This window comes from Triplophysa dalaica, chromosome 6 (genome assembly GCF_015846415.1).
Source record: "Triplophysa dalaica isolate WHDGS20190420 chromosome 6, ASM1584641v1, whole genome shotgun sequence".
NCBI lineage: Eukaryota > Metazoa > Chordata > Actinopteri > Cypriniformes > Nemacheilidae > Triplophysa > Triplophysa dalaica.
The window spans coordinates 25732345-25742344 of NC_079547.1; the positions used below are offsets into that span (position 1 = coordinate 25732345).

Here is a 10000-nt window from a genome sequence, read left to right on the forward strand (position 1 = left end):
TAATGCTAATATAACAACGTGTCAATAACACTTGTTTCCCTTTGAATATGATAGCACAAACACAACCTCAAATTGTTTTATAAAGTGAAGGAAATATCTGGTGTGCTTTCAGTAGAGCTGAACTTGTGTTGCATCTAGAATCTTCCGTAGAAATCTGACAGGACAAACAGAGAAAGAGACGATGAGAACGTTTCACAGGAACTTCTGCAGACATGACATGCACATGAGCGTCCACGTCTGACCTCCACACACATGCAAACACGCATGAAGACAGGAGAACACACCCAGCTATTACTACACAGAAGAAAAACTCACGTATATTTATCTCAATCTCACATCAAATTCAACACTGATGCGTAATGGATCAAATGAACGCAGACCTGACTTAAAGGGACGGTTCACCCCAATATGAAAAGTTCAACTTGTTCCAAATCTGTATCAATGTCTTTGTTGTGATGAACTCAGAGAAAGATATTTGGAAGATTGCTTATAGCCAGACACAGTTTGCCCCCCGTTGACTCCCATAGAAGGAAAAATACAATTGTGCCCCAGAATTGTTTGCTGTCCTACATTCTTCCAAAAATCTCATTTTGTGTTCAACAAAGCATAAAAATGATAAAAGATTTTTTCTTACTATGGGAGTCAATGGGGGGCAAAACGTGTTTGGCTATAAGCATTCTTCCAAATATCTTTCTCCTCCAAATAGACATTTATCCAGATTTGGAACAATTTGAGGGTGAAAGTCAGAATTTTCTTTTTTGGATGAACTGCTCCTTTAATTGATCTCTCCAGTATATGTTCATATCGACATCTTAAGGTCTTTGCACATACAGTCCGAAATTGTCCTATTTGGCTCTGGTTTGTACGGTGTCTCTGAATTGTTAAAAAAGGCACTCAAAATGTTTGACACAGAAAGTCGATCCCGGTCCGAATCTTTTATGACGGACAAAAATATCGGATTCAGTGTGTTTATGTGATTGACACAACGTGAGGTCGTACTTATTTTCTTAACGTGAGCAAATTTCAGACTCAATGTGCAATGGGCTTCAGACTTGAAATGGATGACTTCGTTCATTGGGAAACTTGAGCTCAAAATGAGAACCTGTTGAGATTACTTCTGAAACTTCACATCACACACATTTGCAGATTATTGGGCTCTTTTAGGAAAGCTAAGAGAAACGTAAAGCCATGACCAAACTGAACAAAGGCCAAAAAGCCCAGAACCTGCTGAAGCTCAAACTCTGTCCCAGCTGTTCTCCTGACAAACCATTTCCATGAGAAGATATGAAAGAGTGCTTTTTCTTTTTCTTCAACACACACACACACGCACACAGACGGTGGACACACACTACAGTACGGCGGCTACTGTATGTTAGCGATGGACGTATGCATGTTCACACAGAGCTACCTGGGTGCTATGAACACATGTCCCTCTGACTCAAAAGTGTTTGGCAGCAGAGACTCAAAATCTGCAACAGAAATGGGCAAGATTATCCGGAGTGAAGCGGCGGACGGAGATCACAGGGACATTCTGAGAAACAACTGCTGCTGCTCTCCAAAAAGTGCAGGAACGCAGTGGGGACGTTACCATAGCAACACTGAGGAATCATGGGGGATCTCGGGCGTTAGCCACTATGGTGCCTTGAATCGGATGGGCCCAAATAACCAGAAAGCGGACGTGTTTTGGTTGAGTGTTTTGAAGTCTGAGAACTGACTTGCATGAAGTGATGAAGTGAGTTCTCAGACGCGTTGTTCACTGTCACTGTGTGACGTGTCGCTTTCGTCGTCAACAGGCATCAACATGGCCAACTGGTGTTGTGCTGGGATTGGGTGAGGCGGGGGTCCTGATGAAGGATGATCACCCCGCAGACCGACAGCATCAGAGGAAAGTGCCCGGCGCTGAGAGGGCCGAGAGAGGGCAACCTCACTTCAGAATTTCGGCTCTTGATATCTAACATCACGCGAGCCTTTAACACAAACACTTGTGCCCGGGTAGTTTTCCCCCACAATGCCATGCACTTTCCGCTTCGGGATGTGCCCCGTGATGACAGTCTGAGGGGTGATGGACAGTACAGAGGAGTCAAGCTGATGAAAACACAGTGGGGAGGTAGAAGACGACAAACAAACCCATCGCCCGGTCACTATGACAACAGGAGAGGACCTAAAGGAGGGCACCTATCTGAGATTACTTCACCAGATATTAACCAGACTAAATAAACCCACCGCTGACCAGAAAACAAAGATTACTGTTAAAATTGAGTTCTCTACGGTAAAAGAGATGAACTATAGTCTACAGGACTAGTGATAAACACGTTTTAGAAGAAACAAAGTGACAATAACTACACAAGTCATCATTCTAAATGGACATGAAACTGTCAACTGAGAGAAAGAGGGAGGGAGAGAGAGAGAGAGAGAGCGGGAGATGAGAGACACTTTTCTCAAATGTAGCGGACACAGGGATCAGAAATGTTTCCACATCAACAGGCAAAAAAATATTAGATTATACTTCAGGAGATGTCCGAGTCGAAAGAGAGAGCGAGTGAGTGAGTAAGTGAGAGAGAGAGAGAGAGAGAGAGAGAGAAAGAGCGAGAGGCAAGCAGGCTGTAGGTGGGGCTTCAGCGGGGAGTATAGGACACGGGTACGAGGGAACAGAAGTGGTGGACCAATATGGAGTTTATACTTGCCCTTGAAGTCTGATCCATCTGAGGAGGAGAAAGCAAGAAAAGAAACAGGGGGGGGGGGGCGGGTACAGGGAGGAGGGGGAGGAGGGAGGTCACAGACAATATTTTATTCAATGACTGTTTGAATAAAAATATTGTGATTGTTCAAAGAAAGAAAATCAAGTCAATTGAACGGGAAATAAAAACAAATGAACAACTAATATGCAGAAAGAAAGACAACGAGAATGAACGAACAGAAGAAACATCTGAGAACACATGAGCACCTTCTGAGACAAGAACCTAATGAAAAACACACGTGAAGAGGAGAGGAACGCTTTGGGAAGAAAGAAAGAATACAATTAACTAAAGATCAATTAGAAGAAAATAAAGAGAACAAATAAACAAGAATTCAACTTAAAGAAAGAAAAAAGTAGAAAGTAGAAAGAAAGAAAGATAGAAAGAAAGAAAGGGAAAAGAAAAAAGGGAAAGAAAGAAAGAAAAAAGAAATAAGAAGAAAGATAAAGAAGGAAAGTAAAAGAAAGAAAAAAAAGAAAGAAAAAAGAAAGAAAAAAGTAGAAAGTAGAAAGAAAGAAAGATAGAAAGAAAGGGAAAAGAAAGAACGGAAAGAAAGAAAGAAAAAAGAAATAATAAGAAGAAAGATAAAGAAGGAAAGTTAAAGAAAGAAAAAAAAGAAAGAAAGAAAGAAAGAAGAAGAAATTAAAGGAAGAAAGGAAGAAAAAAGTAAAAAAGAAGAAAGATAAAGAAGGAAAGTAAAAGAAAGAGAAAACAGCAGAAAGAAAAAAGGAAAGAAAGTAAAAGAAAGAAAAAAAGAAAGAAAGAAAGAAAAGATAAAGAAAAAAGTAAAAGAAAGAAGGAAAGAAAGAAAAAGATAAAGAAAAAGAAAAAATGTAAGAAAGAAGGAAAGAAAGTAAAAGAAAGATAAAGAAAAAAGAAAGATGGAAAGAAAGAAAGAAAGAAAAGATAAAGAAAAAAGTAAAAGAAAGAAGAAAAGAAAGTAAAAGAAAGATAAAGAAAAAAGAAAGGAGGAAAGAAAGAAAGAAAAGATAAAGAAAAAAGGAAAAGAAAGAAGAAAAGAAAGTAAAAGAAAGATAAAGAAAAAAGAAAGGAGGAAAGAAAGAAAGAAAGAAAAGATAAAGAAAAAAGTAAAAGAAAGAAGAAAAGAAAGTAAAAGAAAGATAAAGAAAAAAGAAAGGAGGAAAGAAAGAAAGAAAAGATAAAGAAAAAAGTAAAAGAAAGAAGAAAAGAAAGTAAAAGAAAGATAAAGAAAAAAGAAAGGAGGAAAGAAAGAAAGAAAAGATAAAGAAAAAAGTAAAAGAAAGAAGAAAAGAAAGTAAAAGAAAGATAAAGAAAAAAGAAAGGAGGAAAGAAAGAAAGAAAGAAAAGATAAAGAAAAAAGTAAAAGAAAGAAGAAAAGAAAGTAAAAGAAAGATAAAGAAAGGAAGAAAAGAAAAGAAGCAAAGTCGTTCCATCTCTTGAGCAGGACAATGGCCCATCAGGGGGGATTATGGGATTTTTCTTCTTCATTGACTGATTCTAAAGCTCACACACACAATACATGACACACTGTGCACTCACACAAAATAACAACAAGAAATCATAAACACAAGAGATCTGCCAGAAAGCAGCATGCCACTTTAAAAACAAACAAACAAACAAACAAACAAACAAACAAACAAAGGAACGAAAAGAAACGTTTCCAGACAAGAGCTGCTTCAGAATCAAAGTCATTGTGAGAGAGAAGACGAGAGCATTTGAATGTTTGGCAAAAGTAAAAATAATAGCACACGGTCACCATTATTTTCAAGTCAGTCAACACAGTAAACACGGCGTTCACCTCTCAGGGCTTCAGAGGGTTTTTCTTTACATCCGCGCGGGGAAAGAAAAATCACCTCAGTACAGAAGAGCATGAAGACAGGAGGGGAGGAGGGAAGAGGGGTGTGGGGGTTCACGGACGTCCTCGCGCGTCTCACCGGGATCCACACTCGCTCCGGGACCGCCGCGCCGTCAGTGAACGGAGGGGAGCGAGTCTCCTCTGATTGGACGAGAAGGTTATGGGGCGGGACAGGGGGCAGGACGTCTCTTTGGGAAAGAAGAAAGGTGAGAGAGGGGTCGGCGTCAGCTCGCCCCGGTACTTACACTGAACTTGAAGGATCTGATCGCTCAGGTTTGCTTTGATGTGATTTTCGCTGTAGGTCGGCAGAACGAGACCCAGACTACACGGCAGAAAGTGAAGAGCGTCACATTAACACAAGATATCAAAGCATGCTTTTACACATCTGACATCAGCATTGACGCTTAGTGACCTGTAATTCGTGCCCTCCACCGGAGTCCATATGTACGTCCTCAGCACCTCATCGATGTAACGCTAACAAACAAACAAACACAGAAATCAGATTAGCGGCCAACGCTAACAAACAGGTGTAAGACATGAAGAATCATCACAAACCTCATCAGCAGATTTAACCAGACTCCTGATCTTCTTCTGTCCAGATCTGCCATCAATCATCTGCCGACGGATCTGTGACAGATAACACTTCAGTCCTGCATCTGTTCATGTCACCGTTAGAGTTCTGTTTTTTATTTTTATTTAAAGACTAGGTAGACATTACGCCTCTGGGCGGGTCCACAATGCGCTTTCATTTCATTTATTACACAGCAAGTGTACTTTAAATGTAAATAATACAGACGTGTGGGGGCAGAACATTCACCTCTTCTTTGTTGCGATCTGAAAGTTCAGCATCCAGAAAATCCAATGTAACCGGCTCCTGAAAACTAATAATCTAAACATCCACCAGGAGAAATGAATTATTCTACAGGTACAGAAAGTGTCAATCATGGAACATAAATGCATGTCAGACCTCAGTATGTATCTATGACTTCTCACCTTAGGCTGCAGGTCGGGGTGTAACAGAACGTAACCGTTGGGATCGATGGCAAATGTGTAACCATTGGCTCCAAGCTGTGTGATTGACATCAAAGATTTGTCATCTGACTTTGAGAGCATGTGTGTGTGTGTGTGTGTGTGTGTGTGTTGAGACACACATGCGTTACCTTATAGCGTGGAGTGAGTTCTTTAATTTCACTGAGAGCGACGTCCACACCCATCACACCAAGAATCAACTGATTCTAGAAAAGCACAAAGTCAAACACGTTCACAACCACAAGAGGGCAGAAGCGATTCATCGGCTGTCACAACAGAACATTCATCTTGTATGAAGGGTTTGAAAACATCACAGAGTTTTTCCGAACATTAGTTTTAGTGGTTGTGTCTGGACATCAATTCAAGTGAGAAATGAACGAGACTTGAAGAAACACAAGAGTGATGCGACTGAACTCTTCATTTCTCACTCACGCTGATGCTCAGGATGCTCAGCGTTCAATATATAATGTGTTCAGACATTGACAATGTTAAACACTTTTATGGTTACGGGTTTATTTATAGCAGTATCATCACATACACACTTCTTCTTTCTTCTCTCACAAAGCTGTTTAGTGTGTAGTGTCAAACTCAATCGAGTGTCAATGTCGAGCCGTATGTTAAACATATTCAATATTCATTCAGCAGGACGGTGAATCTCAGAGGGTTTGTCAATGTCATTTAGAGAAGAACGCTGATGTGAACGTGCTCACGCTGCTAATGTGACACAAGGGTTCTATGATCACGTGTGGGACACTGAGGACTTTATGCTTAAATGTAACAACATGTGTTTAAAGAACTAAAAATATTGGGTTAGGCTTTCGTCTTTCTCTGCGATTTGATTGGATGTATAAAAACGTCCGTTGCATTTTGAAATGGACCCGGGAGCTGACTGACAGCTGAAGGGGAGGAGTTAACGGAGGCTCCGCCCAAGCCGTCTAACACACATCATTTATGATGGATAGTCATTACAGGACGGAAGTGCATTTTCAGATTTTAACTGAAGATTATGAGGGCAGACAGATTTTAAAAAGAGAACGACAGACATTGATAAACTATTTACAATAAACGCTGCAATAATTCTTAAAAAAAATAAGAACGGTCATTTATATTCAATGTTAATAATGATACACTTATTAAACAATATCCTTTGATGGGATTGTTGACAGTTTCTGACAGTACAAAACAGTCCATTTACTGTTTTTCTCCCTCAAGAACTATTATTATTATTATTATTATTCATTTTTTAATTATGATGTATGTAAAGCGGCTTTGCAACAATAATAATATAAATCCAATTGAATTGAAAATGTACCAAAAAAACACCAGCGGTTCATTTATAGAGGTCTTACTTTAGAGTTTCCATCAGATGTCAGATTAAAGACCGGCATCGTTGCGGTTATGACCAGACCCAGACCCTGGACACAACAAACACAACATGTTCTTATTCACTTTGCAACACGCAAACAAAAGAGAACGTGCACTATATGATAACTGCATATAACATGCTTTTAAAAACGGTTATACCATATGTGTAGTAAGGTTTCATTAAATAAAGTAAATGAAGTGATATTTATGCGATGTCATGCGCTCAGCAGTTTTTATAACTCGCTCAACCAATCAAAACCAAGGACCAGAACTGAGTTTTTTATAAACACACTTTGATTTAGAGATTTAAAAGGCGTAACATTTAGTAAAATACATGTTGTAAAATTCTGGAAATGACTGCGATCACAAACGCTGGACAGAAGTTGAATCATTCACCGGTTTATTAAACTAGACACACATTTGAGTTGATGAAGTGATGATGATTCTCACCAGAGCGTCCTGATAAACATTGGTCCACTGAACCTGCTTGGCCTGTTCACCCGCCAACACCATCGGCCGACCCAGAACATCTAAATACTCCTGATCATAACAAACACAATCATATCATAAACACACAAACACACAAACACAGAATGAGCACTGAAAACACTGATGTTCTCATTACATCACCAGCTCTCTCTCTCTCTCTCTCTCTCTCTCTCTCTCTCTTACTCGCTGTATCTCTCTTTCTCTCTCTCTCTTTCTCTCTCTCTCTCTCTTACTCTCTGTATCTCTCTCACTCTCTCTCTCTCTCTCTCTCTCTCTCTCACTCTCTGTATCTCTCTCTCTCTCTCTCTCTTACTCTCTGTATCTCTCTCTCTCTCTCTCTCTTACTCTATGTATCTCTCTCTCTCTTTCAAGATTCAAAGGAGCTTTATTGGCATTATTAAAGAAAATTTACATTGCCAAAGCACAAGATTAAATATAAACATGCAGAAATACAGATTAAGATAAAAAATAAGATAGAATAAAATTAAAAGTCTATAAGTAAAAATCTATATATAAACATCTCAATATAAACAGAAAAAGAGTTTTAATTAAAGTTCTCAATGAGGGTGATAGTGTCAGTTTGTGTGTGTTGTCCTGTCAGTGTTGTGTTGTGTTGTGCTGCTTGTTCTTTGGTCGTGGCAGGACTTGACATATCTTGCAGCCAGGTTTTGAGCTTCTTGAGTTTCTCTCTCACTCTCTGTCTCTCTCTTTCTCTCTCTCTCTTTCTCTCTCTCTCGGTCATAAAGCAAATGGCTGAGACTGAGCGCTTCATTACATAAAGCAGTGTGCTGTTAAAAGCGTGTGCCCGAGGGGCTGGTAAAACTACACACAGACACTCCTGACCCTAACAAATCATCATCAAACACGCATTAAAGCATTATACAGCTCTCTCTCTCTCTCTCTCTCTCTCTCTGTCACATGATTGTTGGCTGATGTTCGGTCACTGTACAGACGACCTAAAGCCCTTGTGTCCAAATCTCATTTTCTATAAATCCTTATTACTGTAATAATATATATATAGACACAGAATATATGGCTTAGATTTTAAAAATCATTGTGTCCAGACGGGATGGATATTCAGTATCACATATTAAATTCTGATGCATGTATTGGGCTTTGTGTCAGATCAGCTGTGCAGAAAACACATTATAGAACAAACAGCCTAGACACGAGATCAACACGAGACTTTAATGAAGATATTTTAATAATGAACACTGTAGCAAACGCCTCTCAGTTGGTTCTGCTGATATGAGAGTGAAGTACAGCATTACAGATGTGTTCACTCATTTGATCTCTTTAACCTGAATGAACATTTAAAGGTGTAAATCTTTAGCTCCCTTAACAGGAATCTCATGTTGTGTGTGTATGAAAGCTGTAAGTGTGTGAAGCATTAGGACACATTTATTTCTGACGGGAACACCGCTGCACTGACAGGTGTAACTGAGAGCGTTTAACACTGAGCCGGTGACAGACAGACCTTTAGACTCAGTGTAGAACAAACCGCAGAAGGCCGTGACATCAGTCCCTAAACAACAGTGAGACGGAGTGTGTTCTGTCCGTATACTACAGTACACTTAACAGACACTAAACACTACAGTGATGACGGCTGTGAGAAAACATGCACACACACACACACACACACAGGCCAACACACACACACACACATGTGCACAAACACACACACACACACACATGTGCACAAACACACACACACCTGCACACACAAACTTGCACAAACATGCACATGTGCAGACACACACACTTGCACAAACATGCAGATGTGCACACACTCGTACTAACATGCACATACACAGACACACTTGCACAAACACACACAGGTGCACACACTCGCACAAACGTGCACACACAGCTGCACACACTCACACAAACGTGCACACTACCATACGCACACACACATGCGTGCACACACTTGTACAAACGTGCGCAGACACACAGACTTACACAAACAAACACGTACACACACACACATGTGCATTCATACACGTGGATACACACATGCACACACTCATACAAAATCGCACACACACATATACACAAGCATGCACACACACACACACAGGTCTCCTGAAAGCTATTAGAATAAGTGTCAGTTCCCAGAATAACATTACACTCAGTCTAATGGAACAGCTGATGGTCTATTCAGACGTCTGATCAGTTTGCCTGCGGGGAGGTGAGACGCAGGAGAGACAGAGGGATGTGAGAGAGACAGAAAAGCTGGAGACAGGATTGAATAGAGCGGCACTGGATTGGAAAAGAGATAAGAGTAAGAGGTGATGGAGAGAAGACAGACGCGAGGTAAAGAACAGACTGAATAATCACACAGCCGAGCTGCCCGAGGAGAATAAAATCACAGTCCTGATGCTAAATATAGAAACCAGGAGACGTCCATACGGCCTTCAGTATCACATCTATAAACCCAGAACCAGATTTAATGTGACTTCAGACCTCATGAAATATAACCAGATGCAACTCAAGCAGTTTAATATATAGAAGCTCCCAAACGGCAGGTTTGAAAACAGACCTG

General features: G+C 40.1%; 1 protein-coding gene across 4 annotated transcripts in view; it reads right to left on the reverse strand.

Moving 5' to 3' along the window:
• Positions 1 to 10000, reverse strand: part of cacna2d2a (calcium channel, voltage-dependent, alpha 2/delta subunit 2a) — a 132490-nt gene that overhangs the window by 10243 nt on the left and 112247 nt on the right. For 2 of the 4 annotated variants that reach the window (XM_056749911.1, XM_056749909.1), the window contains 10 exons: positions 7417 to 7506; positions 6951 to 7016; positions 5733 to 5807; positions 5566 to 5640; positions 5390 to 5461; positions 5128 to 5199; positions 4985 to 5046; positions 4818 to 4894; positions 2685 to 2702; positions 1409 to 1469 (listed from right to left, as the gene is read on the reverse strand). In XM_056749911.1, the coding sequence (XP_056605889.1) occupies positions 1409 to 1469; positions 2685 to 2702; positions 4818 to 4894; positions 4985 to 5046; positions 5128 to 5199; positions 5390 to 5461; positions 5566 to 5640; positions 5733 to 5807; positions 6951 to 7016; positions 7417 to 7506 (668 nt within the window). The remainder of the gene's footprint in view (positions 1 to 1408; positions 1470 to 2684; positions 2703 to 4817; positions 4895 to 4984; positions 5047 to 5127; positions 5200 to 5389; positions 5462 to 5565; positions 5641 to 5732; positions 5808 to 6950; positions 7017 to 7416; positions 7507 to 10000) is intronic. The other 2 variants (XM_056749912.1, XM_056749910.1) reach the window with 1 other exon arrangement.